Source organism: Hermetia illucens, chromosome 4 (genome assembly GCF_905115235.1).
Source record: "Hermetia illucens chromosome 4, iHerIll2.2.curated.20191125, whole genome shotgun sequence".
NCBI classification, from domain to species: Eukaryota; Metazoa; Arthropoda; class Insecta; order Diptera; family Stratiomyidae; genus Hermetia; species Hermetia illucens.
In genome coordinates, this window is record NC_051852.1 from 146,818,143 (window position 1) to 146,841,590 (window position 23,448).

The window sequence follows — 23,448 nt, forward strand, 5'->3', positions numbered from 1 at the left end:
CCTACAGCTTCCTGGAAATGAGGACATGGGCGTTGCTGCACCACTAAGTGTAGCAATATCCAAAGAAATCAGTCGCGAAGAAGCGGAACTTCCAGCAGAAGTTAAGGACTCTTGTTAATAGTGCTGGTGAAATCCACACGGGATGCAGCAGTAGCAGATTGTAACGTTGACCTTTTTGGCTATCCTGTCCTCCAATGATTGTGTTCCCCTTATTTTGTGCAGCATCTCGTAATTATCTGTAGTGATATTATGGTTCCTGCTTACCATATGCTTGGCTACTGACGATTTTGTTTCGCTCGCTGTTCGTCGTTTCTTCAATGCAGCCCGCGCTTTCCCTAAATGTTCCCTAATCCTGGTGGCCGCAAGTCTTAGTTTGTCCAACGTAGACCTGGTCGGGCAGTCTTTGGGGGCACCCCGTTTTTCTCTTAACTGTTGTTTCCTTCTTGTAGGTACCGGTACCACATTTGTTTTCTCCATGAATTTTTAAAGTTTCGCGTTGCCCTTGTTCCAAGTTTCCCAAGTAAATACAGGGGAATCTATTTTTGTCCTCTGAGTTTTCTTGTTGTTGTCTGCTTAGGTGCATTAGTTCCCTCCTCCTTAGTTGCCTTTCCTTTCGTCTCAGTAGATGCCTCACTCTTTTTTCTTTGTAGCCGTTCATCCTCGCAGTGCTGAGAATATATCCTTTCTCCTTCTCGAAGTGTTCCTCGCGGGAGTGTGTACATTCGATGGATTATGGAGTTGAAGGGGGCAATTTTTTTGATCCCATGAATAGTTAGAGGTTATCGGAATGGTTCGTCGGCTGTGGGTGCTGTTGTTGAGACTTTTCAACACGGAGATGGCATCTTGTCTGTTAACCTCGACAAGGACATCATCTACATATCTCACCCAAAAAGGAGGGACTATTATCCGGGAAAATCTGAAGGAAATAGCAAACGACGAAAGGCTAGTTTTCTTCGATGTGAAGGCCCTGTTTCCTAGCATCCCTGTAAAGGAGGCACTCTGCTATCTGGAAGAAAACCTTCTGAAGAAAGAGGGTTCGCCTGAGTGGAGGAAGGAAATTAGCCAATACTTAAAACTGGCCTCCCTATGTATGAGCGAAGCTCATTTCACCTTCAGGAGTAGATTCTATAAGACAACCTCAGGAGTTGCAATGGGTAACCCCCTGTCACCATTACTCAGCAAAATCTTCATGAAAAAACTGGAAGAGAGGATGGAAGAGTAAGGAATAGTCCCTTAATTTTGGATAAGATATGTGGAGTATATCCTCGCCGTGGTCAAGAGACAAGGTGCAACCTCCTTGTTGGCAAGTCTCAACAACATCCACAAGAAGGTTACTTTCACAATGGAGGCGGAAGTTGACTATATCATCATCAACGGCGCAACAACCGACATCCGCTCTAGGCCTGCCTTAATAAGGAACTCCAGACATCCCGGTTTTGCGCCGAGGTCCACCAATTCGATATTCCTAAAAGCTTTCTGGCGTCCTGACCTACGCCTCTGCCTCGTCTTCTTTTTCTACCATAGATATTGCCCTTATAGACTTTCCGGGCTGGATCACCCTCATCCATATAGATTAAGTGACCCGCCCACCGTAACCTATTGAGCCGGATTTTATCCACAACCGGACGGTCATGGTATCGCTCATAGATTTCGTCGTCATGTAGGCTACGGAATCCTCATATAGGGGGCCAAAAATTCTTCGAAGGATTTTTCTCTCGAACGCGGTCAAGAGTTGACCATAGCCTGCCATTTTTGGATGTCAAAATAATAAACAGGGAGGGGAAGGTGGAGTTTGCCATCCATAGAAATACCACCCACATCCAACGAACCATCCCGATAACGTCTAACCATTCATGGGATCAAAAGTGGCTTCCCTCCACTCCATGATCCAGCGGATATACACAGTCCCGCTAAGTGAGGAACACTTGGAGAAGGAGAAAGAATACATCCTCAGCATCGCTAGGATGAACGGCTACAAAGAAAAGACAGTGAAGCATCTGATGAGGCGAAAGGAAATGTCTGAAGAAGAAGGAACTAACGCACCTAAGAAGACAACAATAATGGAGACTGGTTAAAATTCCGGAACTCATCGCCTGAATATAAAGGGCTTGTTAAAAGTTCGAAGTGAGACTACTTTAAATCATATTGTGAGAAACTGGAGCCCTTAAAAGGGATGAGTAAGCCAAGTTGGGCTCTGCTAGAACCCCGGACGGAACTTTTACCAATTCCAGTGTTGAATCTGTACAGACTGGAAGTACACCGTCCGCGAAAACAAGTGACGGAAGAGGGAGGAGAGAATTGGCGGTTTCTGCAAACAATATAATACAATACAAAAATGTTGCAAGGGAAAGTGGAATACTTCTAGAGCAGTTGTTACCAATGTAAAAGCGAGCGCTTCTATACTGTCCCTTGAACACTTCGAAGCACCTGGCATGGATGGCATTGCCCAAAGAACTTCAGACAAATCAGCTTAACATTATTTTCTCTGAAATGTCTGGAGAGACTGGTTAAACATCATTTGCACGAGAATGCGCTAAGGTTGCACCCACTAATGAAAATCAACACGCTGGCTAGCGGGGAAGGTCCGGTAGTGGTGTTCGTGAACATTGAACGGGTGTTTGACGGTGCCCCTTCCCAAAAGCTTTGTATACCACCAGAGAGGATGGCGTCGATGAAACTTTAATTAGGTGGATCTATACTCTGCTAACGCAGATTTCGCTGTGTGTGGAGATGGATGTTGATCGCTACCTAACAACAGAAGCAATGAAAGGCTCTCCCGAAGAAAGTGTGTTGTCGGCGTTTCTGTGGAGTATGTATACCGACCCACTACCACGCGAAATGCAAAATTTGCCAATACACACTCAAGTTTATGCAGATGACGTGCCTACACCAGTTGTTGGTCGGGATTTGGAAACGGTATGTAGAAATATACAATGCTCCATTGATTTAATTGACAGTTGGCGCCTCAGGCATGAATTTTCAGTAAATCCAAATGAAACAACAAACAAACCGAGGAAACTGAAGAGTCCTTGCCTTCCAGGGACGAGAGGACAAACCCTCAACTCTCAGAAACAAGTCGGGAAACCGGAAGCTGGACGCTTCAGGTACGAAAGGTTTTGTGTATTTCTTAGTACGTAGCACGTAATATATCCATATATATTGTGAGAGAATCCACTTTCGGGTGATATTGACATTCATAGTCTTCAATTTTCAAAGAAGCAACAAATTTGAGGTATTATATTTGTTAGTAATAGTGCAATTTCCACCAAACTTGGTAAAATCATGCTCTATATTATAGCCTATATCACTGCAAAATTTCATGGTACTAGGATGAACTTAAGGGGCTTTCTAACCAGTTACAAAAAATTGTAGTAATATACTATTATTAACTTTATTTAAACAGATATCGGCATGGAAGGTATTTCGGAGCCCAGGCACCGTATAGTGGCAGCCTCCTGATTTTTTTCAGATTTTTCGGTTTGGTAATTTCTGAGAATTTCCTCCTTAAAGAAGTGATCACTTTCAATCCACCGCGCTCCCCACCCTTACAACGAATGTCAAAACTAAGGTCGGCTTTGAAAAGTACTAATCGAGACCTTTAATTTGATACCCCACATGACTATATTTGATGAAAAAAAATTTTACACCCCCCTTTTGCATGTATGGGGACTCCCCCTTAAATTCGACGTAAAAGCATGTAATTCACTGTATGCGTGAGCGTTCACAATTCCTACCTTTCTACCAAATTTGGTGTCAATCGCTATAACCGTCTCCGAGAAAGGACAGACAGATGAAACGTACGCTAATGAAACCATTAGCGCCATAAAAGCGTGGCTGGAGATGGTTCAGCTTGACCTTGCGGAACAAAAGACGGAGGCGGCCTTGATTACCAATCGTAGGAAGAGGAATACGGTTAATATTCGTGTTGGTGGTCACGTCATCACTTCGAAGCCGGTTATCAAATACCTAGGGGTGATGATTGACGCTAAAATCAATTTCAGGGGACATCTGGACTATGCCTGTGAGAAAGCGGCAAATACCAGCGTATCATTAGCGCGGATGATGCCTAACATTGGAGGTCCAAGGTACAGTCGCAGATTGTTTGTGGCCGGAGTGGTTCGCTCCACACTATTATACGCGGCACCAGTTTGGGAGGAAGCACTAGTGTGTGAGAGTAATCGTAGGAGAGTGAATATGACTTACCGCTTAGTGGCGCTAAGGGTGTGCAGCGCCTTCAGAACAATATCAGGCGAGGCAGCGTGTGTTATTGTGGGAATGATCCCGATAGACATTCTGGCAAGTGAGACACGCTGCCTGTACGAGACAAGGAAAATGAATCCTCTTGAAAAGGATGCAGAATACCGAAAGGCGGCAAGGCGAGAGTCGCTGGAGAAGTGGCAGAAACGGTGGGATGACTCGCAGAGGGGTCGCTAGACCCATACTTTGATTCCCTGTATTGAGGAGTGGATCCAGCGACGACACGGTGAGATTAACTACCATCTGACGCAATTCTTGTCAGGACATGGCGGTTACAGGAAGTACCTGCACCAATTCAGGCTGGATGATTCTCCCTTGTGTCCTGAATGTGGTTGCACACCTGAGGACCCGGAGCATGTTATGTTCCACTGTCCACGATTTCTCTCAGAAAGGAGGAGTCTGGAAGACTCCCTGAAAACCACCCTAAGCCCGCAGAACATCGTCGGGGAAATGTTGAAATCGGAGGGAAACTGGTGTGCGGTGAACACCGCAATCAAACGAATACAAAAGGAACTTGGAAGAGCGGAGCGTGCAAGGAGGACGCGAAGAAAGGAAGGCGTGGTCGCGTAAAGCGCAGTCCACCCCGCGAAGTAATGCTTTGCGGCGGTCCCGCGGGGAAGGAAAAAGGAGAAAGTGAGGGTGGTTTTAGTGGGTGAGAATCCTACACGCTGCTGCAACCTGGCGCGGCAGTGTCTTTCTAAGATTTCCACCTCCATCCATAAAAAAAAAAAAGACAGACAGACAGACAGACAGACAGACAGACGGACAGACAAACAAACTGACAGACGGACAAACAGTAAACCGATTTTAATAAGGTTTTGTGTTTACACAAAACCTTAAAAATGAAGTATCTGGGAGTCATCCGTGACAAGAAGCTTCTTTAGAACAACCATGTAAAGATAAAGATGAAACGAGCTCTCACAACTTACGCAGGCGACCCTTTGCCTCGACATGGGGATTCAATCATCAGGTAGTATTGTTGATATACATATGTTGCTATCATTAGGGCTCTGCTTGGCTGTGCATCCGTAATGTGATGGGCGGTGAAACAAAAGAGCTGTATATCTACGTATTACTGGTGCGAGGAGCACCAACATCCGACGCAGCTCTGAAAGCATGACTGAATCTACAGCCAATGAATTTATTCAGAGCATTGCAATGCGAGCAGCTCATAGAACAATTCGATTAGATCTATGGAAAAACAATGGACGTGAGCGGCACAGAGCATTGGAAGAATTAATGGAAGAACTGAATTCAGTTCCCCATGCATCTGGTTGGTAGGAGAAATGGATTTATCCTGAAACGTAGAAAAAACTGTGATGAACCAGAAAAAATCGTGGCAGGATATAGAGATTCTACCCCGATGACTCAAAAACCGAACAGGATTCTGGAGAGAGACTCTGGAGTCTATCTTTCCAACAAAAACGAAAATTGGGCTTTTCCTCTGGGCCAGTATGCAACGCTATTTCAGACTGAAGTGTGCGATCCAAGGTCAGTAAACATAGTGATTAACGAGTGCTAGAATCTATAGCCAGAACCTGTAGCGATTGTCAAACTGCATTGAAGGCATTGAGCAGTCCTTTGACCACTTCAAACATCATTCAAAAATGTAGAAACCGATTGAATTCTGTTTCTAGATTCAATACGGAAGAACTAATTGAGAAACTGGTCACTGTGGTGTACAGGGAAATGAATGCCCCAGGAAAAGGACAACAATAGGAGTGTCAGTAGTGTTGGCTAATACTGCTATCAAAAACTGGGAACAAGCTGGCGGAGCCTTAACGCCGCTAGACACACCAAACTTTTCCTGTCAGAAACCAACAAATTTCCTGCAAAGTTTATTCTGTTGAAAAACAAGAAGACTTGCAGGAGTATTGCGGGCATTCTGACTGACCATAATTCAACATATGACATAGTCTCCAAGATGATACGTGTCCATCCTGTAATGAAGAACCGAAATCGACGGAATATTTTCTACGTGAGTGCCTGAACCAGCTACTATTATCTTTTCCAACCCTGACGGATCTGCGAAAGTTAGGAGTAGCCCATACATTTTGAAGTTTTGCCTCGCTGAACGGAACATACAAATACTACCTATTAATATTCCAAACGGATAAATAAAAGCAAAGCAACCATCCCCACATTGACCACCTTTCAAGTAACCTAATAACCTTCATCAACCCCCAAAACACAAACATCCATCTTTCCACATTCTACATATGGTGAACCATTAAAAACATTGAGGTATTGCTAACTCTTTATCGATTGTCATTTCCAACTTCCACGAATTGCGTGTCACTAATTGACATTAAATTCAAACATATCGGCTCCAACGTCAACATTCAAAATGGAGGAATTATCAATAACGGGTTCAATGAACAATATGTTGAACATATTCTGTACTGAAATTTAGGTGAATTTCTAGACACTACATTACACAGAGAATTAAAAGAGAGCAAGGGTAACTTTAAGCCTTAATTTTTAGTCAGTCAATGGGTATAAAATTAGGAAGATATCCTCGCTTCGTGATTGACATGCAAAATATCAATTCTTTTTTTTACAATTCAATCGGCAGAGCGCAGTCAAAACCTGGGGGTTTCCGCAAGAGAACCCGGGGCGAGGCTACTCAGATGTGGTGGACTAGCGGAGGTCAAAACGAACGCGGTGCTCTCGCTTCCGTCCAGTGCCGTCTACTCCCTGGAAAAAGGCTTCAACCTGTCCAAGAAGGTTTGCCCCCGGTGCGACGTCCTGACTGAACGAATGCTCTCCACGCTCGACTACTTTATAGGGACCCTCGTATGGTTGCTACAGCGTCTTCCGTCCGTCCGATCAAGGATCGTGAGGCAATATTTGTGGCCGTACGAGTCTCGCAAAGGGCCTATAATGTGAAGGTGAATAGTGTGGAAGTGACTTGTTGACCTAAGAAATACACCTACTTCCTTCCTAACATCTCTAGTGACTTTACAGGTTTAGCATGCAATGCACTCTTTGGCCAAAGAGTTCACGTCCTTATTCATGGACGGCCGGAAATATTTGCTGAAGACTGGTCGATTCGTTGCCCGAAAGCCAATGGGCACAAGATCGTGTATCTAGTGAAACACTCCTTTACGGAAAGCAGCCGGAATATATGGCCTAGGTCTTTTGTAAGAAATCTCGCAATAGATTGAGGAATGTGAACCGAATATTTAATCCTTGAACTTGTATTTGCAGTCCGATTGCAGGTCGGTAAACAAGGTGAATGGTCGGCCTTCAAGGGAATATCGGAAGTGCTTGTTACTCAGCTACGCTGCTAATAATTCACAATGATAGGCGCAGTAATTCCATTGAGCGGAATTTAACTGCTTTGAAAAGAAACCCAAGACTGCCAGCTTTGATTCACCCTTTGATAGAAAGCAGCGCCTACTGCTGTGCCTAGGGCATCGATGAACACGACTAGAGGTGCATCTTGTTGAGGCAATGCCAAAAGAGTAGCGCCTACCAGTTGCTGCTTGGTAGTTTCATCTTCGAGAAGGTTGGGGAAGCAGTAATATTGATGTGGTGCTTAACTGGCTGAGAGAAACTGCATTCGGTAGTAATGTTGAGATATTTTTGGAGGAGTGTGCAAATGCGTGGGTCGTCAATGTCCTCAAAAATGAGAGAAACTTGTTGTTCGAGCAGTTTGACATTTTCCCTGACGGAGAGAGATTGTGGAATCTATCTGGCACACGCCGGAGTTCGATATGGACCACGGCCTGCGGCTATCCAAATACCATTTCTCGAGGCGGGTTCGAGACCTCTCTCTCGAACGCAAAGCATCTATCTCCGCAGTGAGTGTGACCACATTGTTCGTAGACGCGACCAATTGCTTCCGAAGTTCGGCCAGGTTGGCTGTTAAATTTCTTTCCAGCGAGCATTATTTTGATGTCTGAAACATGGGACTAAGGACCAGGAATGCAAAAACGACTGTGTGCTCGCGCGGCACCCTTTCAATAGAGCTTTCCTGTGATATCCTTAGAACAACATCGAACCACACTGGTCAAACGGGAAGAATACCGTTGATAATTTCCCCTACTTAGGGTCGAAAACCACAACCGATAACAGCTACCATGATGAAATCCGCGCACGGTTGTTGTCAGCCAACAGAGCCGATTTCAGCTTACAAAAACTGTTCCGCTCGAAGCGTCTCATCATAGGGTCAAAGCTCTTACTGTACAAGACAATGATTTTGCCAGTCCGCATGTATTCCTCGGAGACTTGGGTTCTTAGCAAGAAGAATTGCGAACTCTTGGCCGCGTTCGAGAGAAGAATCCTCCGAAGAATTTTTGGCCCCCTACATGAGGATGGACGATTCCGTAGCCTACACAATGACGAAATCTATGAGCGATACCATGACCGTCCGGTTGTGGATAAAAACGGGCTCAATAAGTTACGGTGGACGGGTCACCTAATCCGTATGGATGAGGATGATCCAGCCCAGAAAGTCTATAAGAGCAATATCTATGGTAGAAAAAGAAGTCGAGGCAGACCCTGAATGAGATGGAGCAATGGCGTAGGTCAGGACGCCAGACAGCTTTTAGGGGCATCGAATTTGTGGACCTCGGCGCAAAAGCGAGATATCTGGAATTCGTTATTAAGGCAGGCTTACACCGGATACCGGTTGTTGCGTCGTTGATGATTTTTTTTTTTTTGGGAGTAGGGTAGGTGAATGCGTTTACGCACAGAGTGTTGGACTCCCGCAACAGCACGCTGGCGGACTACCAACTAAACACCTCCCTGTCGTCAGAGAACTAGCCTGGAACCGTTTGACACATTACTTCGGGCTAGCCCTCCCGATCTCCCGGCTTTGGGAGCCTTCAAGTCAGGGAATTCCTTTCACCAACGGGAGGGGAGGAAGGGAGTTGTTAGTTCAGGGAACCCCTTACCGTCCGATCCCTCTGCCGGTCGAGTTCAATCTTCTTCGTAGTAAGAAGAGCCCGAACATAATGCGCAATACGATTCCAGCTGCCAGCGCTCTTCAACATCTCTCTGACAATGTTGTCTGGAGAGAACTCCCCTGTGTCTGCATAAAGCTGCTGGCGGAGGCCGTCTCACCTATCGCAAGAGAAAAAGGTGTGTTCAGCGTCATCCGCCACTCTATTGCAGAACACAGAATCAGGAGATCGCGCCTTCCCAACCCTGTGTAAGTAAGACCTCCATGCCCACTTAGAAGTTGGGTAAGGAAGTAATCAATCTCACCGTGCTTTCTGTTCAACCATGGGTCTAATTTGTCGATGAGCCGCGCAGTCCACTTGCCCCTTGGCTCATTTTGCCAAGGAAGTTGCCACTCGTTAAGGGTGCGTTGACGTTCTTCACGGGCAACCACTTCTCTTAAGTTTTCGGCCTTTCGGCGATAGATAGCTTTGCGCTCCTTGGCAAGGAGGGCAACGGGGATCACTCCCGCAACCACCATCACAGCCGGTTCGGAGACGGTGCGATAAGCAGACGCCACTCGCAAAGCTCCCCGCCTCTGCATCTGAGCGAGGCGTTTACGATGCACCTCCTTGTCAAGTGCATCAGCCCATACCTCCGCACCATAGAGAAGGACGGACTGCGTTGCTCCCATGAGGAGACGTCTCCTAGTTGATATAGGACCGCCGACATTCGCCATTAGCCGACTCAAGGCAGCGACTCCTGCTGCAGCCCTGTCCGCGGCTGCTTTGATTTGCTCGAAGAAGCTCATCTTCGAGTCGAGCATTAAACCAAGGTATTTAATCGCTGGTTTTGACTCTATAGTCAACTCGCCGATCGATATGGGACGCAAGGTCGGGATTCTCCTTCTGGTCAGGATGACTACTTCGGTTTTCTCCAGCGCAAGGTTGAAACCGTGAGCAGTCATCCATCCGCTTACCCGTCGCATCAATATGCCAAGTCTGCTTTGCGCCTGTTCAACAGTGCGTCCGGCAACAAGTGCCCCAACGTCGTCTGCATAACCGAACAGGCGCGACTCTTCGGGCATATCGAGTCTCAGCAGATTATCGTAGGAAGCGTTCCAGAGGTCCGGCCCTAGGATGGATCCCTGCGCTACTCCCGACGTGATTTCCATCCTCCTCTGGCCCTCTAGCGTCTCATAGAACAGGGAGCGGTCTTTCAGATAATCCCTCAATATCCGCAAGAGATAGCTTGGCACGTGAAAGGAGTTCTCTAGTGTGCCTAGCATATCTGTCCATCTTACGGAGTTGAAGGCATTTCTGACATCAAGCGTTATGAGGAGCACTATCCGTCGAGATCGGCGGCTGTGTGCCCCGGCTCGATTAAACGCATCTACGACCTCCATAACAGCATCCACTGTAGATTTCCCTGTTCTAAACCCGAACTGCCTTGCGGATAAGTCCCCGGCAGCACGGATCGCTTCAGCGAGTCTACCCCTTATGAGCTTCTCGAGCGCTTTTCCGGCCGTGTCAAGCATACACAGCGATCGGTATGCAGACGGGAGCTCCGGGTGTCCTTTATCCTTACTGATCAACGCGAGTCTGGCCACTTTCCAGCGACAAGGAAAAATGCCCTCCTTCAAGCACGTGTTGAACGCTTCGAGTAGCAATTCTGGCCGTTGGCGGAACACCAGTTTGTAAACTTCCGCCGGGATGCCATCAGGACCTGGCGCCTTCCTGTTTTTCATTGTGAGAACCGCTTCTTCGAGTTCTACCATTGTGAAAAGGGGGCAATCCACGACGCTTTCCGCGCTATTTACATCAACCCGTACAGGGTGTCTGGGGAACAATGCCCGCACAATGCGATCCATCTGGTCGGTGCTCAATATGCAGGGCTTCCGCAGAGCCCCGATTTTCCGAGTGACAAGCTTATAGCCAAGTCCCCACGGGTCATCATTCACCTCATTAACAAGATTTTGCCAGCCGCGAGCTTTGCTTTTATTTATAGCGCTACGGAGTCTCCTTTTTGCTGATCTATATTGTGCCTTTATGGCATATGCCTCCTCGTTGGCGTACAAACGTTGTGCCAAACGGCGGAGCTTATGACACTCCCTCCGTAGGTCGGCAATTTCCGCCGTCCACCAGTACATAGAAGGCTTGTCGCGCCTGGGACCTCTCCGGGGCATGGAAACCTCAAACGCCGTCGTTATCAGATTCATCACTGAATTTACGACGGTGTCAGCTGCGACACCACCACCCCCCCGAGTGCCCCCCAGCGCGGCCCTACCTGCTCCAAGAGCTTCGACGAACCTTCCGATGTTCACCCTCGCGACATTCCACACGCAGGGGGAACGTCGTGTTGATGCTCGCCGGCAAGTAGCGTCAAACACTTCGAACGCAATGTACTGATGATCACTTCCCGAGAAGTCTTCTAGGACTCGCCACCAGTCCACCGATGATGCCAGAGATTCCGACGCAAAAGTGATGTCAGGAATGCTTCCTTCACAACCTGGGCGCCGAAACGTTGGCGTGGATTCGGTGTTTAAAATTACGAGCCCGGTTCTCGCCGCCGTTTCCAGAATCCGTTTCCCTCTGGAGTCTGATTGAGGCATGCCCCATTCAAGAGCCCTGGCATTAAAATCACCGCCAACCAGGATTCGTCCCTCCGTACTCGATACGGCGTCCTCCAGAGCATCAAGCCGGTGCTGAAAGTCCGGAATCGACTCATTCGGCGTCAGGTAAACGCTAAAAAAAACGTTATCCCTAAACATCGGATCCAGACAAATCCGTCCCCCCGGCCTTCGGCAAGAACACGAAGTCGAACGTCGTCCCGAACCCAGATGGCTGCGGTGCTCGATAAGTCGAGATACCATGAGGACGGGTCCTTGTTTCGGTATTGCTCGCTAATCAGCACTAGATCAGCATTTACTTGCGCAGCGAACTGTGCTAGCAACTGGTGAGCGGTTGCACTCCGGTGCATGTTAATTTGCAAAATGCGGATTATGGCTTTCGCACCCTAGCCCTCTCCAATTCCGCCCTGAAGATCGGACACCGTCCCGAGCCCGCAATGTGTGCGACGCTTTCGCCAGACGCGCCACGATCCTTGCAGAGAACACAACTCTCGCTTTCCTTGCAAGTCTTCGCTTGATGACCCGCTTGGCCGCATCTCCGGCATGCTGTCCTCCTGTCCGGACCCTTGCAAGCTGCTGAGGTGTGTCCATAGTCCAGACACCTGTAGCACTTGGTGGGGACTATCCGCATTCGTACCCTGCATACTACCCATCCGATTTTGATTCTCCCGCTGTTAAGCGAGTTTCCTCGCATATTGCTCGGAGACTTCCACCACGGCGAGCTTTTGGCCTCGAGCATTTACAGAGGTAATACCTACCCGGGCATTGGTCACTTCTGGACATTCACGCTTTAGCGCATCCTCTACTTCGGCCTTTTCTGTGAGGCAGTCAAGATCCCAGATTTCTAGAGAGCACATGGATTCTAGGCTGGAAACAAGAGCCTTCTCCCCCAATGGCCCCTTGACCGCTTCGCAGAACGTGCTCTTGTTGGTCGTCTTTGGGCCCAGTTCGACGAGAACTCCACCACTCCTCGTTTTCCGTATCGAAGACACCTCTGCTCCGACGGTCTAGTCCTTCTTCGTTTCCTCGTTTTTTCCGCTACTGGCTTTGGGTTGGCACCCTCCTTGTTTTTGGACAGACGTGTCTCTGGCAACGGAGTCCGTTGTTTCTTTTTATCCTTTTTCGCCTTCTTTTTTTGGGCCTTGGAGACTACTTCGATAAAGTCTCCTTCAGGCACGTCGTCCTCTTTCCGCTTTTTCCCCAGTTAACTTTGACGCAAGCAGCATTCTCAGCGGGGAGTGCGACTGTTTCTGCTCTACAATCGTCTTGCTCTCCACGTTCGTCTATAAAAGGAAATGCGGTCCAGTAGTTCCTCCAGTTCCATCAGCCCGTTTTTGACGCCTTTGCTGACGTTCCTCTGAAGGAATGTTGCCGACCGCATACGTTTCACCACTGCTGCGCACTTTCTGATGAGCCTTTCCTCTTCGTCGTTGATGATAATGAACAGGACAACGACCCCAAACATACAGCTCGTATGGTGAGCTGTCTATTTGTTTTGTTTCCCTTTTTGTACTGTTTATTCTGAGTTAATTCAAATAAATGCAGTTTATAACGTTTTCAAATGTACAATGAATTATGTCGCCTAGTGTAAATGAGGGATACACAATCCTCATGTAATCCCCACCTCCTAAACCTTTTAAAAGTGAGAATGAACTGACAAAATCTCTTAAGTGTTTCTGAGCCCGTATGACCTGCATTTTATTCTCACATCCATAATAAGGGTTAGCTGTGATATTGACTGCCAGAACGAAGCCCCGATCTCCATCACATGGTGGCGATCAGCACACTAATCGGTGAATCCCCTTCATTACAACGAATTTGGATCGCTACACTCCCCGGCAACTGCACACTCACTGCATATTTTAGCAAATCAATCCAGATTCGAATTCCATTATTTATCTAAGGAAAAAGATACGCAAATAAATTCTCGCCTGATTTCCCCCATCGCTCTTCCCACTCACGGCCCTCGCCCTGAACTCCTTCCACCTTAAACCGAACCTGAATTCCATCCCTGCCTGGTGGACCATCAAAATCGAAAGTGGACGTCCCATGCCCACCTGGACGAGGTTCTGACACATCGGCCACAACCAGTTTCGCCGGCGTATGCAAATCAAACACGTTTTCAACGAACTCCGCCAGCTCGAAATATTTGCGTGTTATCACGCTCGGAACGGCGAAAAGCGATCAAATCAGCAACAATTACGGGAAAATTGCCAGGCAAGGACGTGGAAACTCCGGGAAAAACGGTCAAGCGCAATCGATTACTGGGGCAGGCAACGACCTGCCTCAACTTTCGCAACTTACCTGGAAATTTCGAAAACATTTCAGTTCGTTATGCAAACAAAGGAAAGCCCAGGAGAGGCCGCAATTAGGCAACAGGAAGCAAAACACTCAAGTGAACACCAGGAAGTGGTCGCCTGCTCCCCCGTTTCGATCCATCGCCCAACTTGGCAGGATGCAGGGCAAAATCAATTTGAACGCTCGGAATGGGATTCGGTTTTGCGTTGCATCCGCGACTAACGATTTTTCCTCTGCGGGAAATCTTATTGTTGAATGAAAGGGAAACTCGGGACTTACATTATCACACGTGAAATAATCGCGCTGATCATGGTCGCAGGATTTGCAGATGCGCCCCCGTCACAGGATTTCTTCCGAGATAAAAACGGCAAACATTCACTTCATTCCACACCCGCGGCTCCGCCACGCTCCCCGCGCACGTAGACGACAATTCGATGAATTGCACAACGGAAAGGATCGTTTGAATTTTCAGCTTTTCCAGCTCCCGATACTCTCCCGGATCCGCACTCCTCGCGAATTCCGTTCTTTCTTGCTTCTTATCGGAACTTGGACAACGGAAAACCAACTGAATCGAAATCGTAGCGGCCGCACGCGAACGCAAAAACTTTTGTTTTCGTCTCTCGCGCACAAGTGACGGCAACAACAAAAACAACACGACCACAGACGATACGTCAAAATAACGACAGCCAGCGACGCTGGCACAACAGCGAGTGGTTTTGCGCCGACCAGGGAAATGCGCGTCAGCTGTTTTCGCCCGGCGGAATGGAGGGGAATTCGCCGGATATTTGACACGGAAATGGACTAGCATCTGGTGAGTAATAGCGACAATAATAGCCGTTAATATTTTAAAAAAATAACGGCCGGGTGATAATCCATTGTTAATCATTTCAATCATGTCAACATGCAAAAAAAAAATAAGCCGTCAACATGAGAACATTAGAACTACTAAACGCAGACCTGCATGCGACCAGGCGCGTGTCATGGGTTGCGGATAATGACATGACCCACCGGTTCAGCTACGAATATCGCAAGTTAATCTTGTAAATAAGTAGCCGCGGACAAGCAGAACGTTTCCCTTTGTGTTCGTCCTCTCTTACCGATTCTTCCCGTTCAGGGGGAGTAAACCTCCTTAACAAATCCGTAATCCGGGGTGAAGGGATCGACGCGCCTATCGGATGAATTGCAGTGACGTTACACTGTATTTCAGCGGCTCCCCTCCAAATACCTTCCCTACCTTTGGAGGTAACCATGGGACATTGCAATATTGGGGCTCTGTTGCAGGGTTGACTGCCTCCCCAACACTCGTGGGAACAGAATTGGGGAAAATATTTCAAATTCTTTTAATGGGACCCCAGGGACACGAAGACAGTACCCAACACGGTTAAGGGTCGTTCAACAACATCAGAGCGGCTCTTGGCCCTTGGATGTTTTGGCTGTTATGCCGTCAACCACCAGGGACGGGAGACCTAGACGTCGTATGGTTTGGACGAACAAACTTAACGAATTTATCGTCCGCGCCTATTACCCTGTCACGGATTTGGAACGGAATCCATCAGGGTACAGACATCGACTCCATGACGCGTTCATAACCCGCTTCCCGGAACTAAGTCATGTTCCGGAGCAGAACGTTGTCAATCAATACCGGGTGATAGTGAATAACAACCGAATTGCCTTACCAACTAGGCAACAAATCTTCCAAGAGGTTTCACTTGAGCTGGGGCTGGAGTCATCAAATTACCGGACTAGTCAAAGGAGTAACACAAGTACTCCACCTGTAAGGCACTCCGTGAATCTAGTAGTCAGGGGAAGCTTAGTTACTGGGGATGTCGACCCAATTTATAATGAGGCTTTGACCGCATTCCAGGTCGCATTCACAGAGTATGCTGAAATTCTCCCAGACGCTAGGCCAAAGATCCCAAAACTGAAGTTTACTTCGGCAACTACTAACATCATTGCTGCCGTTGACAGAATTTTGGCTGATCGTTTGGCTAGCGAGATTACTACTACAGAGGTTCACAGCCTGATCTACGTTGCAGCTGCCACGGTTATTCGTCCCCATAATCAACATCTTAGAGCGAATAACTGAGGTATGCGCGGAAGGACTTTACCGTTCTGGGTGTTTCGACTCAACAAAAGAGTCGTAAAGTTGAGAAAGGAGATTGGTCGTGTCACGCAAGCACTCCTTGGAAATCCATCACCAGGAGTGCACAGATGCGTTGCGAACATCATTGGAAACTACCATCTCTCCAATGATATGCCAATCGAAGAAATCCTCGAGGTGCTGGAGCAGAAACTTGCGGTATGCTCCAATCGCATCCGTAGGTATCAGAAAAGCTTTCAGCGAAGGACAGACAACACCTTGTTCTTCCAGAACCAACGGGGATTCTACAAAAATCTCACCAGCTCAGATAGGGAAAGTAACCTCGATCTGGATTAGGCAGAAGACTTCTGCAGAACTGTTTGGAGCGAATCCAGCCGTTGCAATTTAGAAGCAGCGTGGCTCCCACACCTTATGCGTTCATGCGAGGCCCTCCCTGAAATGACCATGCCTGACGTAACTGAAGTCGACGTTGAAGCAGCCCTTGACAAGGCAGGTAACTGGAAGGCGCCAGGAGTTGACAAGATTCACAACTTCTGGCTGAAGCGGTTCAAGAGCACTCACAGGATATTGGCAAATCAATTTAATCAGATGATTGCCGATCCTGATTTAGTTCCACCATTTTTCACCAGGGGGATAACTTTCATCATCCCCAAGGAACAGGGTGCCTCTTGCCCTTCTAAATGTCGACCAATTACTGGTCTTCCTACCATCTACAAGGTCTTCACTTCAGTTCTGTGCGCGAACATCTCAAAATATCTTGATGTTCATAAATTGACAGCTCAGGAGCAAAAAGGATGTGCAAAAGGCTCCCGAAGCTGCAAAGAACAGCTTATAATCGATACGGCAGCTGTAAAGCAGGCTGTCCATCAGAAACGAAACATCTCGACAGCCTACATCGATTATAAATCAGCCTTTGACTCCATATCACATTCGTGGTTACTACAAGTGTTACGCTTGTATAAAATCAACCCGAATGTCGTTCTTCTACTGAGAACAGTAATGAAGAATTGGAGCACGAAGCCATCGGTATCTTCGCAAACATCAGGAGAGATACCAATCAGGCGTGGCATTTTCCAAGGCGACTCTCCCCACTGTGGTTTTGTTTGGCTTTGAATCCGCTATCCCATCTTTTGCATGAAAGCAAATACGGGTTCCAAGTCAAGCATGGCATATTGTCGAAATGTACATTAAGCCATTTAATGTACATTGACGACATCAAATTGTATGCCAAAGACGAGAACCAACTTCGCTCCTTGCTGGACATCACCATCCAGTTCAGCAGGGATATCGGCATGCAGTTGGGTTTGGAGAAATGTCGCATAAAAACAATTGTTCGGGGAAAACACACCGACAACGAAGGATACAGCCAAAATAACATCCGAATTGAGGGTATGAATTCGGACGACGTCTACAAATACCTCGGCATATTGCAAGCAACAACACCTGCTGTGGCAATAATCAAATCTAAGTTGCTGGGAGAATTTGAACGGTGTCTGGATCTTGTCCTTAAAACTGAGCTGTACGGGAAAAATAAAATAATGGCAATCAACACCTTCGCCATTCCCGTCCTTCTATACACTTTCGGTGCGATACAGTGGAGTAATACTGATTTAGAAGCTGTCAATAGACGGGTAAGGGTAGTTCTTGCAAACAACAACATGCATAATAGAGCTCCCGAAAAATTGAGGATCACTATCCCACGTCACCAGGGAGGAAGGGGGGTACTTGATTTAAAAACGTTGCACTACAATCAAGTGCATTCTCTTCGTGAGTTTTTCTATGAGAAACAATCCTCTAGCCAAATACATCAGGCTACCGTCATGGCAGATAATAAATTATCTTTTTTGAACTTGAGAAGCAGAGAATGGGATCCCATGTTGAATGTTACTTCAGTCCAACAGAAGATCGACATGTGGAAAGAGAAACCCATTCACGGAGGTCATATAAAAAATTTGTTGTTGTCAGGCATTGACATCGAAGCCTCCAACAAATGGTTGACAAATGGTCTGCTTTTCTATGAGACCGAAGCATTCCTAACTTCAATTTAGGATGCTTCACTCCCAGCAGAAAATTATAAACGGTACATTCTTCACGACTCCTCAATCACCAACTCCAGTTGTAGGTTATGTAACTGTGAAGAGGAGACCATCCAGCACATAACATCTGCGTGCAGGATGTTGAGCAGTACCGAGTACACCAATCGTCATAACTCCGTCTGCAAGATTCTCCATCAAAACCTTGCGTTGAAGTATAACTTAGTGGCAACCTACCATCCTTACTATAAGTATACTCCGCAGAGAATCTTGGAAAATGATCGGGTCAAAATACTGTGGGATCACACTATTGCCACTGAGCACAGTGTTAATCATAACAGACCCGATCAAGTTCTGCTTCTGAAGGAAGAACGAGCGTGCTTTATAATCGATGTAGCCGTACCGTTGGACCGGAACACTGTTGAACAACAGCACGAAAAAATCCGGAACTACGGCCCCTTGGCAGACGATATGAAGCAGATTTGGAGACTACAAAAGATCGAAGTAGTCTCAGTAGTAATGTCAGCGACGGGATTAGTCCCGCAGAACTTACATAAAGCGCTGAAAACGCTCGATCTTAGGGCTGGACTATACATGGAGATGCAAAAAGCGATTATCCTTGCAACCTGTGCTATAGTCCGAAGAGTCCTGTCCGGTAACAATCTGACCTAATGGGTTTCAGTCTTGATCCGCACTGTCTTCGATATAAGATCCATGTCTCTGTAGTGTAGGACCTTCGCGTCATTGGTTGAAGTGTTTGCGACAATCGGGATGTAGTAATACATTTTCGCATGGTCGCACACACTTTGCGTTAAAACGCATCATCGCGGACCTTTGGATGTTGCCTTCAGCCCATTCTTAGGTTGGTCGTCCCTCGGTCCGGTTGGGCGGGAAGAGGGTCCATGACCTTTTTTAAATATATAGCAGCCAAAAGAGATCAGTCCACCTTTGGCCAGGTTTACCACCATATTAATTGCGTCCACCGTAGAGTGGGCGCGTCGGAAACCAAACTGGCGTTCCGAAAAACCATTGCTGGCTTCGACGATGGGTAAGAATCTGTTGTAGATGACTCTCTCCATCATTTTCCCCATTGTATTCAGCAGGCAGATAGGACGATACGATGATGGGTTTCCAGATGGCTTGCCACTAACTTTTGCTTTTTCCACTGGACAGGGAACACTCCTTCTCTTAGGCACGCCTCGAAGGTGTGGGCGAAATGGTCGGGCCTAGTCTTCACTGCCAGTTTGAAAGTTCGGTTGGGAATGCCATCCAAACCGGAGGCCTTGTTGTCACCAATCGTACCCCATATTTCCCGTAGCTCCTCCACAGTTACTGAAGGTATTTTGCCCTCATTTCGTGGTGAGGGAACAGAGTGGTAACAATCTGTTTCAGGAGGCGCAGACAGCTCAGCTGGGATGATCTCCGTAGCCTTTTCATTACCATTCTGTAGACCTCGCCCCAAGGGTTTATATCGGCATGGTCACCCAGCTGTTTGAAGCAGTTCTTTTTGCTCCTCCGACTGGTTTCTTTTAGGCGGTCACGCAGTTGCCTCTGTGCTTCCTATCGACCGTCGTCACCAGGCTTTCTCCTGAGTCTCTGGCAAAGCCTCCTTGCCCGGAAACGTCATCATCATCAACGGCGCAATAACCGGTATCCGGTCTAGGCCTGCCTTAATAAGGAACTCCAGACATCCCGGTTTGGCGCCAGTTCGATATCCCTAAAAGCCTATGCCATCGTCCATCTCAGACAGAGTTTGCCTCGTTTTTTTTTTCTACCATAGATATTGCCCTTATAGACTTTCCGGGTGGAATCAGCCTCATCCATACGGATTAAGTGACCCGTCCACCGTAACCTGTTAAGCCGAATTTTATCCACAACCGGACGGTCATGGTACTGCTCCATTCTCCACCAAAAATTCTTCGGAGGATTCTTCTCTCGAACGCGGCCAAGAGTTCGCAACTCTTCTTGCTAAGAACCCAAGTCTCCGAGGACTACATGAGGACTGGCATTGTCTTGTACAGTAAGAGCTTTGATCCTATGGTGAGATGTTTCGAGCGGAACAGTTTTTGTAAGCTGAAATAGGCTCTGTTGGCTGACAAAACCGTGCGCGGATTTCATCGTCATAGCTGTTATCGGTTGTGATTTTCGACCCTAGATAGGAGAAATTGTCAACGGTCTCAAAGTTGCAGTCTCCTATCTTTATTCTTCATGTTTGACCAGGATGGTTTGATGTTATTAGTTGGTTGGTTTTAGGTGCTGACGTTAACATATATTTTGTCTTGCCTTCATGGATGTGCAGCCCAAGGTCTCGCGCCAATCGCCACCTGCTCGATTTGGATGAAGGCTGTTTGTACGTCTCGGGTTGTTCTTCCCATGATGTCGATATCGTCAGCGTAGGCCAGTAGTTAGGTGGACTTAAAGAGGATCGTACTCCTCTCATTTACCTCAATATGAGGATTCACTTTTTTCAGGGCCAGGTTAAATAGCGCATGATATCGCATCCCCTTGTCTTAGATCGTTTTTTCGTCGGGATACCGAATTCTCTCTTAGCTGTTTTACCCTGGCTATGCTGTCATAGATGGCTTTAAAGTCGATGAAAAGATAATGCAACTGATGGCCGTATTCCAGCAGTTTTTCCATCACTTGCCGCAGAGAGAAAATCTGATCTGTTGCTGATTTGCCTGAAGCGAAGCCCTTTCTGGTATGGGCCAATGATGTTTTGGGCGTATCGAGCTATCGCACCTAGCAAGATAGTGAAGAATATCTTATAGATGGTACTCTGCAACGTGATACCTCTAAAATTACTGCACTGTGCGATATCCCCCTTTTTATATATGGGACAGATAATGCCTCGTTGCCAGTCGTCAGGCATTGATTCGCTGTCCCACACCTTAAGCATCAGTTCATGAACCGCTTGATGTAGTTGGTCGCTTCCACATTTAACCAATTCGGCTGTAATTCCATCAGCTCCTGGCGACTTATTATTTTTAAGCCGATGAATTGCACGGATTCTTTCTCCTAATCTTGGTGGTGGCAGTATTTGTCCGTCGTCTTCAGTTGGCGGGACCTCCAACTCGCCGATGTTCTGGTTGTTCAGTAGCTTATGAAAGTACTCAACCCATCATTCCAATATTCCCCTTTTGTCGGAAATCAGATTTCCCTCTTTGTCTCGGCAGGATGAGCATCGAGGTGTATAAGGCTTCGTCCTGCTGACTTGTTGGTAAAACTTCCGCGCCTGGTGCGGTTGCTCCCTGTACTTTTCGAGTTCACAGACTTGTTGGTTCTCCCAGGCTTCCTTTTTCCGTCTGTGAAGTCGCTTCTCTGCTTGACGGTGTTCGTGATAAGTTTCTGTGCGTGCCCACGTTCTTTGAGAATGCAACATTACTTGATATGCAGCATTCGTTACGTAGCTAGCTTACATTCATTGTCAAACCAGCCGTTCCGACTTTTTTTGCGGCTGGGGCCAAGTATCTTTGTATCATTGCCGTATTAATGATAACGTTCTTCAGGTGGTTGTGTTGTCTGTTGATTGCGGTTATTGCGGCATCCATTTCGCTCTTATAGGTGTTGCGGGGGGCTGTGTTGTGGATGGCTTCAGTATTCACTCTCACCTGATTGTCAGAGGGGATTGTAGGTGGTGTCGTAATTCGAGCTCGAAGCACCATGCCAACGAGATAGTGGTCCAAGTCTATATTGGCCCCCCTATATGTTCTGACATTCATCAAGGCTGAGAGATGGCCGCGTCTTATCAGCACGTGGTCAATTTGGTTGAAAGTGGTCCCGTCTGGAGAGAAACACGTATCTTTTTGAACCGCTTTCCGCGTAAACCAGGTACTTCTAACAACCATTTCGTGCGATACTGCTAACTGCATAATGTGTCCGTTATCGTTGTATCCCTATCCCTATGTAAGCTATGGGAGCCGACGTATCGCCTGAATACGAGCCCCTTTCCTACTTGACTGTTGAAATCTACAAGTATGATTTTGATATCATACTTGGGACAGGCTTCGAGGGTCCACTCAACTGCCTCATAGAAGATATCCTGTTCCGACTCTGCAGTCTTCTCTGTAGCGGCGTGAACGCTAATGAGGCTTATATTTCTAAACTTGCCTTGCCTAGATGGCCGCTATAATATATGGTGTAGCGGCTCTTCCCCAGGTAACCGGTCCCTGTCCATCGCATCTCTTGCAACGCTGTTACATCAGCCTTATATTAGGACAGGGTATCGGCTAGCTGCTCAGCAGCATTCGGTCTGTACAGGGAGCGCACGTTCCATGAGAAAATGCGCAAATCGTTAATCCGTTGTCGTTGCCGGGTACGTCGTTGTAAAATCCATCCTGTCCGAGGCTCCTTTCGTGGCTTCGTAACATCGGTTTTCCGTGTAGGGTTGTCAGCCCTTCCCAACCCCTAACCTGGGAACCAGTTGGTACAGTTTTTTCCGTTTTTAGGCGCGGGAGACTCGCCTTCATCCTTCTCCGTCTGCAGCTTTTTGTTAAGAAGAGAAAGGTTTAGTAGTAGAGCTGTTGCTGCTGGTTCAGCAGGCGTATCTCAGGTTTTATGCTCCATCGTGGGTACCAGTCCATTTTTCGCCTTGGAACCTATTCCACCCTTTGACCGCTGCACATGCTACTTGCGCTTTTCATTGCTGCCTGGCAGATGCTTTTAATGTGCGCCAAAAACTAATCCCCTTGGACCTCCATATTACATACGATGTAGCATGCGGTGCTGCCACACTAGGTGAGTCCGGATGTTGGATAGCGAAGCAACATCTTAGAAGTGATACCTTGGGAACTCTGGGCGTTCCAATGGGGCTTCAATTTGGTTGTGGACTTTCTAACGAAAACAGTAGAAGACCTCTGATGTGTTGCCAGGTTATGACACAGTATTCTTCATGAACGGATCAGAAATGGTCTGCAGAGTTGGTGCGGGAATACATTCGTTTGCGGGCAGTGTAGTCGAATCGTACGGTCATGTGGTATTCGTCAGTGTGTTCCAAGCAGAGGTAATGGCGATAGTGCAAGCCTGTCGAGCTCCAGGCATAACATAGTCCATCCGGCAGCCACGCACTCATTAAAACTTTATATTTAGTGGCGACATACTCCAGGCCGGTAGGCCCCTGCAGGAACATACCGAACAGACTGGGCGGGGCACCCAGGTACGCGGCCCTTTTATATCCCGCGGAACATTCCAGAAAGGCTTGCGAACGCTTTGCTAGAAATGGTATTAGAGCCATTTGTTAACAA

The 23,448-nt window shown here is 47.3% G+C and overlaps 1 protein-coding gene across 2 annotated transcripts in view; it reads right to left on the reverse strand.

The window, feature by feature from the left end:
• Positions 1 to 14,786, reverse strand: part of LOC119656236 — a 106,503-nt gene extending 91,717 nt beyond the window's left edge. For both annotated transcript variants that reach the window (XM_038062655.1, XM_038062654.1), the window contains exon 1: positions 14,351 to 14,786. In XM_038062655.1, coding sequence (XP_037918583.1) covers positions 14,351 to 14,382 — 32 coding nt within the window. In that variant the 5' untranslated portion in view covers positions 14,383 to 14,786. The remainder of the gene's footprint in view (positions 1 to 14,350) is intronic.
• Between the last annotated feature and the right edge of the window lie 8,662 nt (positions 14,787 to 23,448).